Here is a 21,210-nt window from a genome sequence, read left to right on the forward strand (position 1 = left end):
GTTCATTAAAACCTCATTCCTGGTTGTTCAGTGCTGATTATAACCTAAGATACGGGACTCTTTCATGAGAACTTACACAGAGGGTCCTGGGCATAAGCAGCTTTGGATGCATCACTGGGTTTGCCTGGTCCAGCCTTATTTATAGCTGTAACTCGGAACTCATATTCAGTGCCTTCTTGGAGACCTGTTGCTTTTATTGTTCTTTCTATTACAGGTTTTCTGTTGACCTTAGTCCAGTTAACTGCCTGGGTTTCTCTCTTTTCAAGCAAATAGCCAGTGATGGGTGAGCCACCATCATCTGCTGGTGGTTTCCAGCTTACTGTCATGTGATCTTTGGTTATGTTGCTAATAACAGGAGGATCACAGCGCCCGGGTGGATCTGCAGAGATTGATTGAAAAGTTAATGTGGCAGTCTAAAAGGTAAATGTTTAAAAAGTAAAATGAAAAACTAAAAGAAAATGTTCTTACTGTATGGGTTTTTGGCAATTGCTGGTTCGGTGAAGATTGGATCGCCCACTCCATATTTATTCTCTGCACAAATTCGGAACTGATATTCATGGCCCTCTATAAGTTTCTCCACGCTGCAGCTAGTGATGGGCACAGTGGCAGAAACCTGTGCCCAGTTGGGTCTGCTCGTTTCACGTTTGTCAACAATATAGTTGGTGATTTCTGAGCCTCCATCTTCAAGAGGCGGTTCCCAAGAAAGCATTGCGCGATCTGAATACATTTTGTTGATTTTAACAGATGCTGGAGGACCTGGCTTATCTGAAAGAACAAGAAAGACAAGTGAAGTCTTACTAACACTTACTTTTACACTAACATGTAAAATGGGGAATGAGTAGATTGGAGGTCTGGACACCTGGATGCAGTCTTTATATTGTCATTAACTTCCTGTATGACCTTGGAAGGTCTGTAATTTTTCAAAATCTTAATTTCCTTATGTGTAAAATATGTAACTGGAATATATGACTTCTAATGCTCTTTTCAGCTCTAAAATGCCATTGCCCTGTGATGAGACTAATTCTCTGGTTATAAAAGATACATCGGGATATGTATCTTTTCTCACATATGATTTTGTAAATTCTATGATATCACATTAATCAAAGTAAAATATGAGATTCTAAATAAGCACTTAGGTACCTAACACTTGAAGCTTAATGGTGGCTGATTTGGAACCACTCGAATTTTCGGCAGTAATGGTATAGTCTCCTGAGTCCTTTCGGTTCACACTGAACAGCTCCAGTGTGCAGTGGTTCCGCTTCATGGCCATCTTTATGCCTTCTGCTGGTTTCAGCAGCGTGCCTTCCTTCTTCCAAGACACTGTTGGCATTGGTTTACCAAAAACAGTAGCATCCAGGCAAACATTAGTTCCGGCTTTCACGGTAAGCAAAGATTTCATAGCCACGCTTAGGTCTATCCTGGGAGGAACTGGAAAGAAATAAGATAAGGATTTAATATAAGAAAAGGTATATTATATCATTTTTATTAATACAAGTAGAAAATTCATATGCTCGGTCTCTTTCAAGATGAGATTTTTAGAAGTAATATTCATTATAGAAGAATATAGGTTTAATGTAGAAGTTTGATAATGCTGAAAATATAAAGAGATGAGTATCTTCCATGGTTTCAAAATCTTTCAGTTTTCACTGTTATCATTTGGTGGCATTTCCTTGTCCCTCTGTGCCTATGATGGTTGAAATGATATGGTCTTTACAATTTTGTATTTTGTTTTTAATGTTTATTTTTGAGAGGGAGACAGAGACAGAGTGTAAGCCAGGGAGGGGCAGAGGGAGAGGGAGACACAGAAATCTGAAGCAGGCTCCAGGCTCCAAGCTGTCTGCACAGAGCCCGATGCGGGGCTCAAACCCACAAACTGCGAGATCATGACCTGAGCCGAAATTGGAAGCTCAACAGACTGAGCCACACAGGCACCCCTTGTATCTGGTTTTTGAGTTTAACATGCTATGAAGATTCTCCATAATCATAATTTTTAGTTGTCTGTATACAAAGTACCTATCATTTTACTTGGGTTTTTTTCCCTCATGATGTAGATTTAGTTTTTTATTAGGAGAAATATACATTACGAGTACTTTCCACCTTTGCATATATAATACTGAACAGAATCTTACCATTTTCTGCCTGGATGGTCACTGGATCAGAAGGTTCAGAGGGCTGGCTAATGTTCACTGCGGTCTTGGCAATTGCTCTAAACTGATACTGAGCATTCTCTTCTAAGCCAGTGGCTGTGTACTCTTCCTGGGGAATCTGGTGTGGTGTAGTATTGCACCGTACCCACTTATCACCAGGCAGTTTGCAAGCTTCTACAAAATAGCCAATAATTTTGCTGCCTCCATCATGCTTTGGACGAGCCCAGATGAGGGACACAGTACTCTTGGAAACATCAATAACTTCAGGCTTTCCAGGAGGATCTAAAACCAAAAGAGGTATTCTCAGCATGTATCGTAATTGCAGAAGTTGTAAACTTCCGTATTTCTCATTATCACCCAGAAATGTTGAGAATATTTCCGAATAGAAGTAGTAATCTTCAGAGACGCCAAGGTTTAAATATATTCCCATAATACTAACAAAAAATTACTCACCAATTGGCATTCTTGCAGTTACATATTCTGTTGGTTTGCTGGGTGGACTGGATCCAGCTTTGTTTAGTGCATAGATTCTGAATGAATACTCAAGACCTTCTACAAGGCCAGCACAAGGATATTCAGTTGACCGGACAGGAGTATCATTAGCTTTTACCCAGAGCAAACTGTTTCTTTCTTTGCGTTCAATCAGATAACCAGTAATGGGACTTCCTCCATCACTGTCTGGTCTGTCCCATGCCACAAATATGCAGTCTTTGTTGACTTTAGTGACTCGTGCATTCTTTGGTTCACTAGGAACATCTGGAGATGAAGACAAGGGAAATGTCAGTCTTTATCTTAGGTAAGAGACTAGAAAGAAAATAATTTTTTTCTTCCTGAAAGAAACGTACCAAATGGGAACTTAGCCAGCATCTTTGGAGATGGCAGAGGCTCTGAAATGCCGAATCGATTTTCTGCACGGACCCGGAAGATATACTCCTGGCCTGGGATCAGTTTTCCAACTCTGCAGGAAGTTTTTGTCACCGAAGCTAGAGCTGTCACCCAATCACCTCGGCTCACATCACATTTCTCCACTATGTAATTGGTGATGTTACTGCCTCCATCCTCCAGAGGGATGTGCCATGAGAGGGAGCAAGCATCAGCGTCTATGTCAGTAATGTCAAACGGAGGCTGAGGGGGCCCCGGAGCATCTGCACAGACCAAGAGGAAAGAAATGTATAAGAACAGGGATTTGATAGGAAAAAAATGTTGCCGATTTTCATATTCAGATAGCCATGTGTCTAATGCTTGACCTACCCATGACGATAACTTTGATTTTTTGAGTGTCTGTCCCAGAACTGTTTTCTGCAGTGAGGCTGTAGTAGCCACTGTCTTTCCTAGTCACATCTTTTATGATCAGGATGGAAGAACTGTCCGCTTTATGCACTGCCAGGTGGCTGGATGTGACGACTTCATCTTCTCCTTTTTTCCACTTACAGATTGGATGAGGCTTTCCATACACATGGGCTTCAACTCGGAGTTTCTTCCCAGCTTTAATAGTAATTTGCTCTGGCATAAGGATCTTTGGAGGCACTAAAAGTAGAATAAAAATTCATTAACCTTGCAGGGAGGTTAAATTTCCTCTGGTGGGGCAACCACACTAGTATTTCTCAAATTGTGGGTTGCAACCCATTAATGGGTTCAAATTAATGTCTGCTTTACAGCTAATATTTTTTTTAAAAGAATAAGATTGAATCGACGAGAAAATATTAGGGACAAGTCTGGATGTCCAAAGGAAATTCTAATCAACTTTTGTCACATGATGAAATGAGACAATGACTACTTACACAGCTGTTCTTTGGCCTCATATACTCCTTCAGCTTCTCTTGGCAGACTGACTCCAACAGCATTTCTGGCCACTACTCTAAATTTATACTTCTTTCCTTCCTTTAGGCCAGTGACAACAAGGCTGAGATCTTTTACCACTGAGTACTCTGTCCAGCGATCTGCAGGCTGCTCCTCTTCCCTGTAACTAATGATGTAGCCATCAATTTTAGCACCTCCATCACGCAGGGGAGGTAGCCAGGCTAATGTAGCACTGTTCTTCGTCATTTCAGTAACTTCTAGTTTCCTTGGGGGATCAGGCTCACCTGGAAGAGAAGTGCGATTTAGAAAAACTGTCCAGGTAGCCTAATCAAATCCCCGTGTTACCACCTATACATGTTTGAGTATGCCACTTGCTTTGAAGCATACGGGAACTATAGTACAGTATGTTGAAAGTGAATACTGCAAGACGGGGCAGATTCAAAATGTCTTTAATGAGTTAGATAGTTGTTTGTACTGTTTGTGTTCCTACAAATGAAAGCCCTTTCAGTGCTTGGGACCTCAACCTTGCTAAAGTAGGAGACCAGAGCTAAAAGGAGGCAAAAAGAAATTACTTACTTAGAGGATCTGATGCTAGCACTGGTTTGGGGACGTCTGCAGGCACACCGGGGCCGTACTCATTGACAGCAGTTACTCTGAAGAAGTACTCATTGCCAGGGACAAGATTGGTGACTTGGAAGCTTGTTTTCTTAACTTCTGGGGTGACTGTTGACCACGTCTTTCTATCTGCCTCACGTTTCTCCACAATATAATGTGTCACTTGGCTCCCACCATCATTCTCAGGAGGGGCCCAGGAAATGTGGCATGATGTTTTCGTGACATCTGAAACTTTTAAATCAGACACAGGTCCAGGAGTATCTGTAACAAACCACAAATTCAGATACACTGTGTCTCCTCAGGCTTCTACTTACTCTGAAGGGGAAGAAGGAGCTTGTCAGTAACCCACCTAATACTCTGACATTCACATACACGGCCTTTTCTCCTGCTGGGTTCACAAGCGTCAAGGAATATTTTCCTGAGTCATCACGGGTAGAATTGGGAATGACAAGGAAAGCCATAGTGTCAACCAGATCGACTTGTCCTTTTCTGACCACGTTATCAATACCCACTCTCCGCCAAGTGACTTTAGGGGCTGGTCGTCCTCTCACTATGGCAAAGAGTCGAATAGGGCACCCTGCTCTCACTGTGACCAGTTTTCTCATGCTGGCATCCAATTCAATCTCCGGAGGTTCTGCAAATGACATGAAAGCCATTAGCTGACTTTTCAGAATGTGGGGAAATTATGTGAGAAGCGCAGAAAGGATGAGTCACATGATAAAATAGGGCCTCACCCAGGATTTCTTTAGGTTTAATAGCATCCTTCAGTTCTGCGGGGCGCCCAATGCCAGCTTGGTTTTGGGCGCACACCCTGAACTCATATTCCTGGTTTTCATCCAAGCTGGTGACAGTGAACTCCCTGCGAACAAGTTGTGCCGCAGCATTGCACCTTTTCCAGCCTTCGTCAGGTGACATGTCTACTCTTTTTGGTCTCATTTCCACAACATATCCAATTATCGGTGCGCCACCATCATATACTGGCTTTCCCCACCCAAGAGTTATGGAGTTTCTGGTTGTATCAACCACTTTGAGGTTGGTTGGTGGACCAGGTGGCTCTGAAAATGAATTGCATAACAATGAATTCACACATTGTTAATGACTACGAGTGATCCCGCTCTAATGTGTCATTTTCTACAGTCCATTCTCAGTTCGTCAAAGATGGAGGGCTCAATTTCTCAGACATGGAGTCCTCTTTTTCCTTCATAAAATTAGAATCTACCATTGTTTGTACATGTTAGGTGATTTGGAAAAATACTGGCTAAAATGAAGTTTGGATGTCATGGATTTAATTTATTTATCTAACAGCTCTGTGCTTGAGATTAAGAACTGGCATAGGGGCACCTGGGTGGCTTAGCTGATTAAGCGTCTGATTCAGCTCAGGTCCTGATCTTGTGGTTCCTGAGTTTGAGCCCCACATCGGGCTCTCTGCTGTCAGCACAGAGCCTGCTTTGGATCCTCTGTCTCCCTCTCTCTCTCTGCCCCTACCCCACCTGCATACACACTCTCTCTCTCCTCCACCATCCACCCCCTCTCAAAAATTATGAACATTAAAAAAAATTTGTGTACTATCAGAAAAAGCAAGAACATCATACCTATGGGGTCTTTTGCCACCACTGGCCTTGAGGGCAAGCTTGGTTCTCCAATTCCAATTTCATTTTCTGCCTTGACACGGAACTGATATTCATGTCCTGGGAGGAGATTCTGTACTTTGAGACGTCTTTCAGGGATTGCACTCTTGTTAACAGGGACCCATCGTGCTGAATGTCTTTCCTTTTTCTCCAAAAAGTATCCTGTGATGGATTTTCCACCATCGTATTCAGGTGGATTCCAGACCACAGTCATCTCTTCTTTGCTTACTTTGGTGACTTCTGGGGGATCTGGGCGACCAGGTCTATCATATTTGGTTTTTGCAATGACTGGTTTACTTTCTGTTGGAGGCCCTGTGCCTATTTTATTTTCTGCACGGACTCTGAAAATATATTCATTTCCTTCTATGAGACGTGTTACTGTCATACCGGGTGTTAAGACATTAGCAGAATAGGTAGACCAAACCATTCGCTTGCTCTCACATTTTTCTAGAATGTAATTTTGGATTTCACAGCCACCATCATCCTCTGGTGGATCCCAGTGAATAGTACACCGATCACTGGACACATCAGCAATTTTCAGATTTCTTACAGGACCAGGCTTATCTAAAACATTGACGGTGGCATAGGCCACAAAACTGCCAGCTGTGTTAGTTGCTGTAACTACGTATTTCCCACCATCACTTCGCCTTGCTTTAGAAAGAGAAAATTTGGATGAATCAGCACTTGTATCAATTTTGACCCTTGGTGATCTTGTTAAGTCTGTAGCATCTTTGTCCTTGGTCCATAAAACTTCTGGGAATGGTTTGCCTCTCACACCTGCTTCAAGTCTAATGGTTTCCCCTGCTTTGACTGTTAGCACACCACTCAATTTCAGATCAAGCACTGGTTTCTGTAAGTCTTCCTTCACAACAACTTCCTCTGTCTTTACCCAGTCACTTTCCCCACCTTCATTCTTTGTTTGTACCCTGAACTCATAAATCTGGTTCTCAACACATTTATCAACCATGTATTGGGTTTCTTTAATGCTTCCTTTATGCACTCTTTCCCAGTCATCAGAGCCCTTCAGCCTCCTCTCAACATGATAGGATAGATTCGGGCTGCCACCATCATAATCAGGCCGTCGCCACTTGAGATAGACAAATGTCTTTCCTTTATCTGCAATGTGAAGGTTTTCAGGCTCACCTGGTCTATCAATAGGGTTAATAGCCAGAATTGGAGTTTTGGTTTCAATGGTTGGTCCAACACCTACTTTATTCTCTGCACAAACTCGGAAATAGTATTCATTGTTTGCTAAAAGGTTGGCCTTAATTAATCGCTTAGTGACATCTGAAGCAACAATTGACCAGCCTTTCTGGTTTGGTTTCCGATATTCCACTATGAAATTTGTTATTTCTGAGCCACCATTATCTAGTGGGTTTTCCCAAGAAAGTGTACAGTTCTCTTTGCTTACATTGCTAACCTTTAAGTTCTGGCAAGGCCCAGGTCTGTCAAGAACATTAACGATGGCAGAACCTTGGGCATGCCCACTGCTATTCTTAGCTGAGATGATATACTTGCCATGATCAGCTCTAATAGCTTCTTTAATTTGTAACTCAACACGAGGTAGATCATGAATTATGTCAACCCGCTTTTCTCGGACCAATACTTTGCCTTCCTTGGACCAAGTTATGTCTGGATCAGGTCTGCCTCTGACTCGAGCAAGAATGCGAATAGTTTGGCCCACTCTAACGGTAATAATATCACGACAGGTAACATCAAGTTCTACTTCTGGAGGATTAAGGATGTCTTTTGCAATCACAGATTCTGCTAGTTCTCTTGGCTCTCCCTCTCCCACAATATTAGCTGCCTTTATACGGAATCTGTACTCATTTCCTTCAATTAGTCCAGGTACCCTAAAGGCACATTGCCTAATGAGCTCATCTTTATTAATCCTGGTCCACTGTGTTGTACCAGCTTTCTGACATTCTACTACATAGCCTAGAATGGGACTACCACCATCACTGAGGGGCTTTGTCCACACCAACTCAGCTGTTTCTTTGGTCTTGTCTTTCAGTTTAGGATTAATAGGTGGTCCAGGTGGTTTGATGGGCCGGCAAGCTTTTATTGGGTCAGAACTTGGGGATGGATTGCTTAATCCTGCAAGATTTTCAGCAAAAACTCTAAACTCATAGGTATTTCCCTCATAGAGTCCAGACACTCTAAACTTCAGGTCAGCTATAGGTGTTTTGTTGACTCTCACCCATTTGCCAGTTATTTCTCGACGTTCCACATAGTAACCGGTTATTGGACTGCCACCGTCAGATTTTGGCAGAGTCCAAGACACCATTGCACCACTTTCAGTAATGTCAGTAACCACTGGTTTACCAGGAGGAGATGGAGGACTAAACTTATGTTTAGCAACAGTAGGTGTGGAGTCAAGGGGAGGACCAACACCCATCTTATTCTCTGCTCTGACTCGGAAAATATATTCACAGCCCTTTTGCAGATGTGGGATTTTCAGCTTTGTCTTACTGCTTCCTGATGAAACAACACCCCATGTGTCTTTCCTTGTATCTTGTTTCTCAACAATATAATTTATCACGGGGCTTCCTCCATCATCCTTAGGTGGCTGCCATGAGATAGTCATATGTTCAGGAGTAACATCCAGAATATTAATAGGACCTGTTGGTGGACCAGGCACATCAAGAACAGTAAGATGTGCAGCTACTGTTTTGCTGCCAGCTGCATTGGAAACTGTGATTTGATATTCCCCAGTGTCTCTCCTTAAGCAGTTCTTAATGGTAAGTACTGACGAGAAGCTGTCAGTTTCAACTGTGTAGTGTTCATCTGTTTTAATCTCACTCCCGTCGGTTGTCCACTTTGCAGTGGGAATGGGTACACCTCTTATAATAGCAGGGAATCTGACTGTAGTTCCAGCTTTTACCACGAGACCTTCAATTAACTTCACATCCAGCTCCACAGATGGAGGCACTGAAAAGTAAACATGAGAAAATTAGATTTTGATTTTCACAATATGAATATTCACAGTATGAATTAAAAAATTAATAATGCCAGTCCAAAAATTACCTAGTTTTTCTTGACATTCTATTGGGATAGTTGTGTCAGGGAGACTAAGACCCACAATATTTTCAGCCTTTACACGGAATCTATAGGTCTTCCCTTGTTGCAGTCCAGTAACAACACACTCTAAGTTTTTCACAGTCTTGAACTTAATCCAGTCTTCGGTGCCCTCTTCTTGATATTCCACCAAATATCCAGTGATTGGAGAGCCACCATCACGATCTGGCTTATTCCAAACAAGGGAGACTTCAGTCTTGTCAACATCTACATGGTGCAGGTTTTTGGGTGGCCCTGGGGGATCTTTTCAAAAGAAGAAGTTATGATGAATGAATAATATTCTCAAAGACAGGCAGACAAAACTTTTGTATCCAGAGAAAGCAACTTACGTAAAGGATCCAGAGCCTTGATGGGTTTAGGTGTTTCTACAAAAGGACCACGTCCATACTGGTTCTCAGCAGCTACTCGGAAAAGATACTGATTGCCTTCGTTAAGATGTTTAGCCAAGTGACTCTTTTTCTTTGATGTAGTTGAAAGAGGTGACCACTGGGCACTGGCAACATCTCTCCTCTCAACCACATAATTTGTAATAACAGAACCACCATCATCTAGTGGTTCCTTCCAAGTAAGGTAACAAGAATCTTTCCTAATTTCACTGACTTCCAGATCTCTAGGTGGCCCCGGCTTATCTGAAAGTGTTAAGTAATGAAGTTATATTAGTGACTTAATCCAGATAAAGGCTCAAAATATATTAAAATTTATTTTTAATATGTTATCACATTAAAGATATAACCATGAAAATTCTTACCTAATACGAGCACTTTTACTGAGACAGTTTTCGAACCAGCTGGATTCTCCACTGTTAAAGAATAAATTCCACCATCTTCATGGGCAGCATTACGAATTTCAAGCTTGCTACCAACTGGAGTAACATCAATTCTTGCTTTAGTTGGAGCTTCTCTGTCTCCTTTTTTCCAAGTTACTTTTGGGAATGGCACTCCTTTGATGACAGCACTAAGTCTTAGAGTATCACCAACCTTTATGTATTGTTCTCTTGCCATGTTGGCATCAAGAATCAATTCAGGGGGTTCTAGGATAAAATGAATAGCACTTTAAGGTTTGTTGATGTATTTTACAATGAAGCATATACAATGAGACACCTATCTTCTTTGCTATTACAGCTGAGAAGATTTTACTCACCAAGTCTGTCTTTTACTAGCACTGGCTCGGGAACATAAGCTGGATCTGATTCACCAGCTTCATTGACTGCTAATACTCTGAACTTATAGGTTTGACCATCCCGAAGACCAGTGACTTTATATTTAGTTTCAGGACATGACTCAGGAGTGTGGTTGGCTCTCTTCCACTCTTCATCTCCAACTTTCTGGTACTCAACAATGTAACCCAGAATCTTGCTCCCACCATCATGACGTGGTGGCTGCCACGTTAGGTCAACTGAATTACATGTTGTATCAATTGCTTCAGGATTAATAGGTGGACTTGGTTTAGCTACATAATAAAAGAAAAAAAAAGGAGTTAGAATATAGCTGAAAACGAAGTTGGATAATATGAAAGCTGAATGAATGCTTTAATACTATACCAATTGGATCTTTAGCAAAGAATGGTTTGGATGGTGGGCTTGGCTCTCCAATGCCAATTTCGTTTTCTGCAGAAACCCGGAATTCATATTGACACCCTTCTAGAAGATCAGGAACCCTGAATTTAGTGTATGGATGGATGGGCTCTTTGGTAACTCTAGCCCATCGTTTAGACATAGTTTCCCTCTTTTCCAGGATGTAGTTTGTGATGGGCTTTCCTCCATCATTTGGCTTGTTCCAGGTTACTAATGCAGAATTTTTGGTAACTTCTGTAACAATTGGCTGGTCAGGTGCATCAGGAACCCCTACAATAAACATTAGAGTGTGTTAGAAATTTAATTTTTCCTATTAACAATATCAAACATTGAATCACCAAAAAGAAGTGTAATGCATACTGAAACGATCTTTGGCTTTCATCGAATCAGATACCAGAGGATCACTTATTCCATACAGATTTTCAGCATATATCCGGAAAATATAATCTTTTCCTTCAAGAAGTTTAGAAACTTTGCATGTCGTTTTAGCACTTGCAGACATAACAGGCATCCAAATATCTTTTCCCACTTCCTTTTTCTCAATAATATAATTGGTAATTGCACTGCCTCCGTCATCTAAAGGTGGCTTCCAAGAGATAACCATGTACTCTTTGGTCACCTCATCAAAAATAACCGGTCCTACTGGTGGTCCAGGACGGTCTGCAGAAACACACAAACACAGAACACAAAATGTTATTTCCACTTCTGCTCTGGAAAGGACAGAATATCTACTCTTCTTGTGAAATTATACTTACCAACAACATTGACTTGACAGAAACCTTTCCTAGAACCTGTACTGTTCTCCACAACCACACAGTATTTGCCAGAATCTGATCGTTTGGCCTTGATCTTCTCTAGGGCAAGTGTTGTCGGAGTGGTCTTTATGTGAGTACGATCATCTTCTAGCACATCAGCTTCATCTTTGAACCAAGTAACCTTAGGCTTTGGTTTGCCTGAGTAACGGCCAGTGAGGGCAAAAGCTTCACCAACCCGAATTGTGAGTTTATCTCTGAAGTCAAGGTCAAGTGTCGGAGGAGCTAAAATTTTAATTAGAAATGCAAGTCAGTTTTACTGATCTCTTATGGTAAATCTGTAAATGTCCAAGTTTTCAAGGTATAAATTGAATTAGAACACATACCCAGGTCATCCTTGCAAGTGATTGGCTTGGTACAAAATGATGGTTTGCCTTGTCCAACAATATTGACAGCGCTGACGCGGTACTCATAGGTATCACCTTCTTTTAAGCCTTTAACGGTGTATTTTCTGCTAAGCAAGTTGTCCTTTGTAACTGAGTGGAACTTCTCAGTTCCAATGAGACGGCTTTCTAGGACATAGTTAATAATTTCTGATCCACCATCATACTTAGGAGGATTCCAAGTCAAAGTAACAGAATCTTTAGTAACTTCTTTGACTTCCAGGTCTTCAGGACGCTCTGGTACAGCTGTAAGTAAAATATGGAATTATGGTGAAAAAATGCCACATTAAAATGTAGTAGAATATAGTAGATGATACTTTTTGAGAGTTGCATTTAAATATTAAATTATCTGCTTTGATAAGTAACAAGAAGACATCTCATCTTCTGAGATGAGAAACTCTCATTTTTAACATTAGAGTTAAAAAGAACACCATACAGTCTAATTTCCTCTCATAGATGAGGAAATAGAGGTTCACTGAGGCCAAATAATTTAAGAAGGTTCTCCAGAGTTAGTAGTTTCTGAGTTAGGAAAATATATTTACGCCATTAAGGGGGAAATTAAAAAAAAATTAGTGTAGTATACATGGAAGGATTTGAAGAATCATATATATTCCCACAATCTTTCAAAATCACATTCAAATACTACCAACATCAGATACTGAGCATTTGCCTAATGAGTCTCGTCAAAGGAACAAAATGGTTGGCATTTATATACATATTTTGTCACCGCATTCTTTTATTAAATGAGTGAAGAAGTGATTGAGAATGAAATTAAGATGTACGTACTGATTGGATCTCTGATGACAAGTGCAGTTGGTGTCTCTGTAAATGGGCCTATGCCAACACTATTTTCAGCCGCAACTCGGAAAAAGTAGGCTTTGCCCTGAATGAGACCCTGGACGGTAGCATTTTGCCGGGTGACTGTATACGTCACTGGCGTCCATGCTCTGCGGTCAGATTCACGCTTTTCAATGACGTAATTGGTGATTGGACAGCCTCCATCATCTTCCGGAGAAAACCATGTCAGCTTGCAGGAGTCATTGGTGAGGTTGTCAGACCGGAATGGTTCTCCAACAGGACCTGGCACATCTGGAAATAAGAGGAAGAGATTTCTAATGAACCTTCAATGAACTACAGGGCTCAATATTTGTCACCCTCTGTTTTTAAAAAGGAGACACTAAGACATTTTCTTATGAAGAAAATGAGATTTTGTCTATTGATTTTTTTTCCTCCCCATGATATCTATATTCAGCCATATTTTAAAATGAAATAGGTAACAGTTACTGTTTGCCACTGTTTTAGCAGGAGCTGAAGGAATAGTAATGTGTGTAATATAAATATGTATATTTAAATATGTATTTAAATATATATATATATATATATATATATATATATATATATATGTTTAATTTGTAAGTCAGATAGGAAGAGCTGCCGGAAGGAGAATGCACAGAAGGAGACAGGAGAGGGGTGAGGGGTGGCATGGCTGGCTACTTTTTGTGTCTAGTTTAACTCTCCAGAGGGGAAAGGGAAAGAGAACTTTTTCTAGATGACTAAAAAATCAGAAAGCAGCACAGGAGTCCCCAAATCTCAGAATGACTTTTGAGAGGGTTAGAATTTAATCTGAAAAGGTACCACTTCTCAAGTTAAAGTAAAAGGTGTTTAGGAGCTTGAAACTAACCCAAAAGCTTATAGGACTATTGGTCAATGAGATCTTTTTCCTTATGCCATTATCATTAATGAAAATGTAACATGTTTACATAACATTAATTATGTTCAACAGAGAACCAGTTATTCTCACATAAAAACTCACTGTTTGGGGTATGGTTGTGTTAGAGACATGCTGAGAGAGAAATCTGAGTGGGAGAACTTTGCTTTCTGAGCAAATCACTACAATAAAGCAGCCAACAAGAGGCATGAAAAAGCCTTGTAGAATTCACCTCTATATTTAGTGACTAGAAGTGCAATATTGATAACCAAAAATGATGCTTTTCAATTAGAATATGAAACCTTTCACAGATGTTTGCTTTATTAAGATAATTAGCAAATAAGGATACACTCTCATGATAAGAAATTGATCAATCTTTGTTAGATATTCATGTACACTGGCAGGAAAGTTTCTTTTGTGAAAACTATATAAAACATAAATGCTTATGGTGGCATGTTACGTAACAAGGCAAAACATAAAACTTTGTTATAAAAAACTTTGTTTTTATATAATATAAAAACATAACTTTTTAATGTTATATAAAAAGGTAACATATAAAACTGTTTATAGAAGTATAACAATATAAAATATGTATAGGATAAAAAAGCAAAGAGGAAATTTTTTTAAATGCTAATAGTGGTCAGGGCACTTGGGTGGCTCAGTCGGGTGAGCGTCCGACTTCAGCTCAGGTCATGATCTCATAGTTCTTGGGTTTGAGCCCTGCATTGGGCTCTGTGCTAACAGTTCAGAGCCCAGAGCCTGCTTCGGATTCTGACACTCTCTCTCTCTCTCTCTCTGTGCCCCTCCCCCGCTCATGCTCGGTAGCTCCATCTCTCAAAAATAAATAAACGTTAAAAAAGTAATTTTAAAAAATGCAAATAGCGGTCAATGGGATTGTTGGTAATTTTTTAAGTTTCCAAAGTATATGTAACAGTTTTATTATTACATAGTCTTATTGTAGTTGAAGTAAAGATGTTATTTTTAAAAACTGCATGGACAAATTCAAAGTATTTACCTAATACATCAACGATAATGGTCTTCTTTCTTTCTCCACCTGCATTTTTGGCAAGAAGAGAATAGACACCTTGGTGACTCCTCTGGCAATTCTTGATGACCATGGATGAGCTGATGGCTGTGGTCTCAATGGTAGCTTCTTGAGGTAATGCTCTTTCATTCATGTTCCAGGTGACAGTTGGAGGAGGTTTTCCAGACACATACGCGATGATCCGGATCACCCCTCCAGCATGGACCACAATTCTGTCTCTGACACTGGCATCTAGCTGAAGGTCAGGCAACACTGGAACACAATTGAAAATTACAAATATGGTTTTCATTTCCAATACAAAACACAAATATTGATAAAATAATAGAAGTATGAATAATTACCAATTCTGTCCTTCATTTCGATGATATCTGTGACTTCTCCAGGTTCTCCAATGCCGGCAATGTTGACTGCTCTAACTCTGAATTTGTAGAAAGCTCCTTCTTTTAACCCTGTCACAACAAGCTTTGTTCCTCTCACTTCTTTGTCTTTACCCTGGGGAAGGATCACAAGCGTTCAGTTCTTTGTAGCTTCTTATTTTAATGGCTTTCTAAAGCATAGCCAACAGCATATTTAACTAGTCTGGGAAAATTGTTGCTAGTTTATGTATTGGGGATCAGATATTATAGGTAAATGCTGACTGAAATGTCTTTCCAGGAATTGTGTTTTAATATTATGCCAAATGATTGAAAAATGTACTCTTAATTTTTTCCACCGTTTTAGAATTTATAGCCAAAAGAGAAATTAATGATAATATAACTTAACCTTTGATCAGATTTTTGACATAACAGATGTTTGGATTATTTGTAATTATGTTATTTTATAATTGTTATTTCTCTGATTTCTTAATAAAAAATACAATGGGATTAATGGGATTGAGGATAACTGCTACATTTTCAGTTTATTTATATTTCCATAATTCCAAGTGTTAAGTACCTGCTCCCATTCTTCTTTTCCTTCTTCTTTATATTCAACGATGTATCCAGTTACTTTAGACCCACCATCTTTTAGTGGAGGAGACCACTCCAAATCGACAGAGGATTTAGTCCAGTCTGTGACTTTGGGAAGTGGAGGACCAGGAGGGGCTGGAAAGAACCAGTATACATCAGTATTCTTGCCTTTTCCATGGCACTGTGAGGGGGTGGGGGGAGGAATGGTTTCAAGGCTTACCAATTGGATCTCTGGCAGTGACTGGGTCTGATGGCAGACTTGGTGGACCCACACCGGCAGCATTGATTGCATACACACGGAATTGATAATCAGAACCTTCAATAAGACCAGTTACTTTATAAGAAACACCCAAAGTCATGGCTTTGATAGGATCTCGGTTAACTCTCTTCCATCTCTTCGAAGTGGTGTCTTTCATTTCTAGCCAATATCCTGTCACAGGAGAGCCTCCATCATACTCTGGCTCTTCCCAATTGACAGTCATGGAGTTGCGAGTCACGCTGCTAACTGTTGGTTTATCTGGTGCTCCAGGGACAGCTAAGAACAAAAATCACATTGATCTATAAGAAACCATGAAAAACAACAGGTAAGAGTGATTTTGTATAGCAAATATGTTCTACTTACAGAAGAGGTTTCTTGCTGTTTCAGGTTCACTGTCAAGAGGCTCCCCAATGCCGAATTTATTCTGGGCCATGATTCGGAATACATATTCGTGGCCTTCTAGCAATTTGGGAATTGTGTACATGCACTCTTTAGGTTCACTGGAGACATGCACCCATGTCTTCCTGTTAGCTTCTCTCTTCTCAATTACATAGTTTGTAATCTTAGACCCCCCATCATCCAAAGGTGGAAGCCAAGATAATGTCATTTGATCTGCTGAAATAGATTCAAACTTTATTGGTCCCACTGGAGGGCCAGGACGACCTAAAATGGTTTAAAAAAGGAAAAAAAAATATTAGAAGAATGATTTTAAAGCCAAATAGTGTATTTAGGAACAGAAAAACATAGTTTTAATAAAGCCAGGAAAACATTACCAAGCACATTCAGTCTCATCTCCTTTGATGCTGTTCCCAGATTATTCACAGCTGTGATGGTATATAAGCCAGTGTCACTCCTTCGAGACTGTGGAATAACTAAGGTGCAAGTATCATCCACTACCAGTTTGTTGACATGGGTGTCATAGAGAACAGGTTCTTTCTTATCAGGCTTCCTTGGAGGAGCTTTAAACCAGGTTAGTGTCGGGAATGGCACACCTTTAATTTTGGCTACAATGTTAACATCTGTTCCTTCTTCAACCTCCATGAATTCTTTTAGATCAATTGATGGTGGGCCTAGATGATTTAAAAGAAAAAAAAAAAAAAGGTGGTCATTAGGGACCAGAAGTAGAATTTACAGTGCCTATAAATCTATTTGTATCTACTATAGGCAGACTTCATAGCACAATATGAAGAACAGATTTGACTTCAACTAATTATATGACTTCGGAGGGCAGGTAATGTAGTCATCATCCTTTATTGGATCTACATGTGGCTATGTATCGGCTATTGGCTCTCTCTTACCTAATGTTATTATACATGTAGATACTGAAAAGGGGTAGAGAGAAGTGAAGATTGTAGTAGCTTAGTCTTGGGAGTTCTATCATGATACTCCCTTTAATATGCATGCATATTCCCTTTAATAAGCAGAGTTATGACAGGACTATTTTTATTCTAAGATGAATTCCCTTTTTAAGAAAGATAACTGCTAGTAGATGCAAAGCAATTTTCCATTTTCCAGGAATCCAGTAGAAGAAAATGTAAAGAGGGTAGTGACTACACGTGCCCCCCCCCCGCCAAATTTAGAAGAAAAAACTGAACACACAGCAGTAGTGATGGTAACAGAGGAAGAATTTCTACCATATTTGTCTATAAAATTTGTCTATTTATATATATCTTTTTCTTAAATAGAGAAAAAGAAACTTGATTATGAAGATAAATGGGTCTTAGCACTCACTGAGCAAATAACTGCTTAGTTTCTTCCCCTCTTGAGGATCATGCAGAAAATTACAGTAAGGAAATCTAAACGTCATCTCCTTTAAATAAGGGAAAGGTAATATGTAAGGAAATTTGATAATTCTGTAGAAGTTGAGGGAATGAGTGATTAATGTGCCCATGTTCACACTCAATTCATGGTAGCTTCCTGATGTACAGATATTTCTTTTTATTTTGGACAAATATTAAATTTCTAGGAAGGATTCATAAAGAGGACATTTTCTGTTAATACATTGGTACTTACATGTCTGATCTTCGACAGTCACAGGGCCAACAGTGGCTGAAGGTTTGCTGACTCCTGCAGCATTGACAGCCTTGACTCTGAATTCATATTTTCCACCCTCTATGAGGTCTTCAACAGTAAATTCCAGTTCTTCCACATCGCGTTTGTTGCACTGCTTCCATGCTTCTTTCTTTGTCCCAGTAGGATCCCATGCAAGGCACTCAACAATATAGTGGGTGACAGGGGAGCCTCCATCATTCTTTGGGGGTTTCCATGATAGGTGTACCGTGTTCTTTGTTATGAGGCCAATCTTGAGTTTAATAGGGGGATCAGGAGGATCTTTAAAAATAGTTAAAAGAAGTATTAAGCATTGTTTATAATGATATATTTCTTGAGAAACTACTTTAATCTTCGGTTAAAAACTTACATATTGGATCTCTGGCAGTGGTCCTCTGAATGGTTTCCACAGGTGGACCAATACCGAAACGGTTTTCTGCCCGCACACGGAAGAAATATTGCTGTTCAGAAATAAGATCGGGAACTACAAATGAGGTGCTTCCACAGTTTGGATTGACTTTAGTCCAGACTTTTCCATCAATAGTCCTCTTCTCTATAACATAGCCTTTGATCCTGTCTCCTCCATCATCATCTGGCATCTTCCATGTGAGTTTGCAACTACCCCTTGTGATGTCACTGACTTTCAGATCTTTGGGTGGCCCTGGTACATCTGTTAGATGCAAATCACAATATAAACAATGTCACTTTGTTTAAAATAATTTGTTCTTATTCTATGGTCCCTTTTAAAGTCTTTCTTACCCATGACTTTAACTCTACAATTTGCTGTCTTTTGTCCTGCTTTATTCTTGGCTGTGATGCTGTATTTGCCTGAATGAGATCGCTTGCACTCCGGAATAATAATTACTGATGAGTTTTCAGCTGTCTCCAGCTATAGAAAGAAAACAGTAGTCATACATTGGATGAAGTAAAACCATTATTGCAGCCAACCATGTTCTGAATCATTTCAATTTTTTCTTTTTACCTGTGCATCCTCGGGTATATCATGAACTCCCTCCTATTAGAAAAGAAGACAGTTGTGGTATAAATATTCCTTAGAGTGATTCACCGGAAGACACAGAAAATTATATTTTTCTTACCTTCACTGCCTTCTTTGCCTTTCCATCAAATTCCCAAGATGATTTGGGTGTCGGGCGTCCCTTGATGACAGCAGGAATCCTAATTTGTGAGCCAGCTGGACAAATCAGACAGTCTTGTGCTCCAATATCAATGAAAACTTCTGGTGCCTCTATAGTACCATGAATAATATAATAGGATTTAGTTTACTTTTTCAAAAAATGTAATTGACATATCTTCAGGAAATTAATTTCATGAGATCAAAAGATGAAGACATAAATGTAATAAAGGGCTGGTACCTAGAATATCAGTGGCAGGGATCTCTCCAGTTGTATCACTTGGTTCAGATTCACCAGCTTCGTTGACAGCTTTCACTCTGAATCTGTACTTCCTGAGTTCTTTCAGATTTGGTACCACACATTCACAGGTAGTTAGCAGTTTGTCTGGCTCATTTACTCTTTTCCAGTCAGTAGTACCTTCTTCTTGCATTTCTACAATGTAGCCTTTGATTGGACTGCCACCATCTTTGGCTGGAGGTTTCCATGCTAGCGAGATGCTAGACTTTGTTTTATCTTTGACCTCTGGGCAAGAAGGTGGGCCAGGTGGATCTAATAAAGAAAAAATATATATATCAAGTTTTGAAGCCAATAGGATGCTAGATTTAATCTACTAAATACTAAAATAGGAATGCCAAAAGAATAAATTACCTTCTAGAGAAGAGAACATAAGAAATAGTCTTTTTTCATTTAGCATTGATGTGAAAACAAAAGAAAGCAGGCAACTCACTGGAATTAGAAAGACTACTCAACTATCTCTAGATAGATTTATATTCTATTTACACACAATTGGTGAAAAGCTATTTTCGTTTTAAAATCCCTTTGAATCTACTAAAAACGTATTTATTTTTTTAGAAAAAATATGTCAGATTATTTATTTATAAATTTAAATCCAAGTTAGTAAACATATAGTGTAATAATTTCAGGAGTAGAATTTACTGATTCATAACTTACATGTAACACCCAGTGCTCATCTCAACATGTGCCCTTGTTAATGCCCATCACCTAGTTAGCCCATCTCCCCACCTGCCTCCCTTCCAGCAACCCTCAGTTTGTTCTCTGTATTTAAGAGTCTCTTATGGTTTGCCTCCCTCTCTGTTTTTTATCTTATTTTTCTTCCATTCCCCTATGTTCATCTTTAATTTAATATTTAAAAAATAATTTTGTCATTAGTTGGGAAACCTTTGAACACAAATTAATCATAATGCCTTTTAGGGACAGGGTCAATGTATGTAATAATTACATAACATTTCTGATGGTGCTTTACAATTATAGAAAATCTTTTACTCTGTTCTTTTTAACCCTACCTCTTCCTCTCTAGTGCCTAGCACAGTTCCTTGCACATAGCACATGTTCAATATAGCTTGCTGAATGAATGACTGCTTCATTTTATAGATGTACTCCATATAGAACTTAGAGTATTTTAAGTCTTAACAAATAGCTGAATTCTTTTTCTGCAGATAATCTATTCAGATATATAGCAAATATAATTAACCATTAAGGCCATGCTATTTTAATTTTTGAACTTATCTGCTAATAGATCTTTCAGAAGAATTTTTTTTTTAATTTCACTTCACAGACTGTGCTTGAGAATCTCGTATCTTTGTTCAATAAATATTATTGAAAAGTTAACATTTGCCTTTTGTTGAACTCCACCTAGAGGGTCTAAACAGGGAGGGAGATAATGTCCACAGTATCTAATTAGGGGTTAGGCGTTTATTTAAGGTAGGAGAGCAGAGAGGAGCTTATAGTCCAGGGTCTCTATTATTGTGATTCCTCATAAAATACTAGGTTTAAACCAAGAATTTAAAAACTATATGATTTTAGGTATGTGTATACATGTGTGTATGTATGCATACGTATAGATATGTGTAGTGTGTATATGTATATGTAGTGTGTATATGTATACACATACATCTATGCTTCTGATACTCTATGAAACTTTTTACTTTAATAAAAAAAATTTTGTTATAGAAAAACGCAGGCAATTTAAGAGAGAATTATCCATTTAGTGGCTTTGCCCTTTGTAAATTCCG

At 39.4% G+C, this 21,210-nt stretch overlaps 1 protein-coding gene across 1 annotated transcript in view; it reads right to left on the reverse strand.

Annotated features, from left to right (window-relative positions):
• TTN (titin) overlaps window positions 1–21,210 on the reverse strand; it is a 277,250-nt gene that overhangs the window by 56,902 nt on the left and 199,138 nt on the right. Inside the window, 33 exon segments of the mRNA XM_042994799.1 lie at window positions 77–379; window positions 469–765; window positions 1,141–1,428; window positions 2,130–2,429; window positions 2,601–2,903; window positions 2,993–3,292; window positions 3,399–3,674; window positions 3,929–4,231; window positions 4,524–4,823; window positions 4,912–5,196; window positions 5,297–5,617; window positions 6,155–9,121; window positions 9,218–9,511; window positions 9,598–9,897; window positions 10,017–10,298; window positions 10,409–10,717; window positions 10,809–11,111; window positions 11,202–11,501; window positions 11,597–11,878; window positions 11,980–12,282; window positions 12,823–13,125; window positions 14,760–15,041; window positions 15,131–15,281; window positions 15,723–15,871; window positions 15,957–16,271; window positions 16,359–16,658; window positions 16,769–17,065; window positions 18,009–18,326; window positions 18,415–18,714; window positions 18,804–18,933; window positions 19,027–19,059; window positions 19,142–19,290; window positions 19,418–19,726. Of these exon segments, the coding sequence (XP_042850733.1) occupies window positions 77–379; window positions 469–765; window positions 1,141–1,428; window positions 2,130–2,429; window positions 2,601–2,903; window positions 2,993–3,292; window positions 3,399–3,674; window positions 3,929–4,231; window positions 4,524–4,823; window positions 4,912–5,196; window positions 5,297–5,617; window positions 6,155–9,121; window positions 9,218–9,511; window positions 9,598–9,897; window positions 10,017–10,298; window positions 10,409–10,717; window positions 10,809–11,111; window positions 11,202–11,501; window positions 11,597–11,878; window positions 11,980–12,282; window positions 12,823–13,125; window positions 14,760–15,041; window positions 15,131–15,281; window positions 15,723–15,871; window positions 15,957–16,271; window positions 16,359–16,658; window positions 16,769–17,065; window positions 18,009–18,326; window positions 18,415–18,714; window positions 18,804–18,933; window positions 19,027–19,059; window positions 19,142–19,290; window positions 19,418–19,726 (11,652 nt within the window).

This window comes from Panthera tigris, chromosome C1 (assembly GCF_018350195.1).
Source record: "Panthera tigris isolate Pti1 chromosome C1, P.tigris_Pti1_mat1.1, whole genome shotgun sequence".
NCBI classification, from domain to species: domain Eukaryota; kingdom Metazoa; phylum Chordata; class Mammalia; order Carnivora; family Felidae; genus Panthera; species Panthera tigris.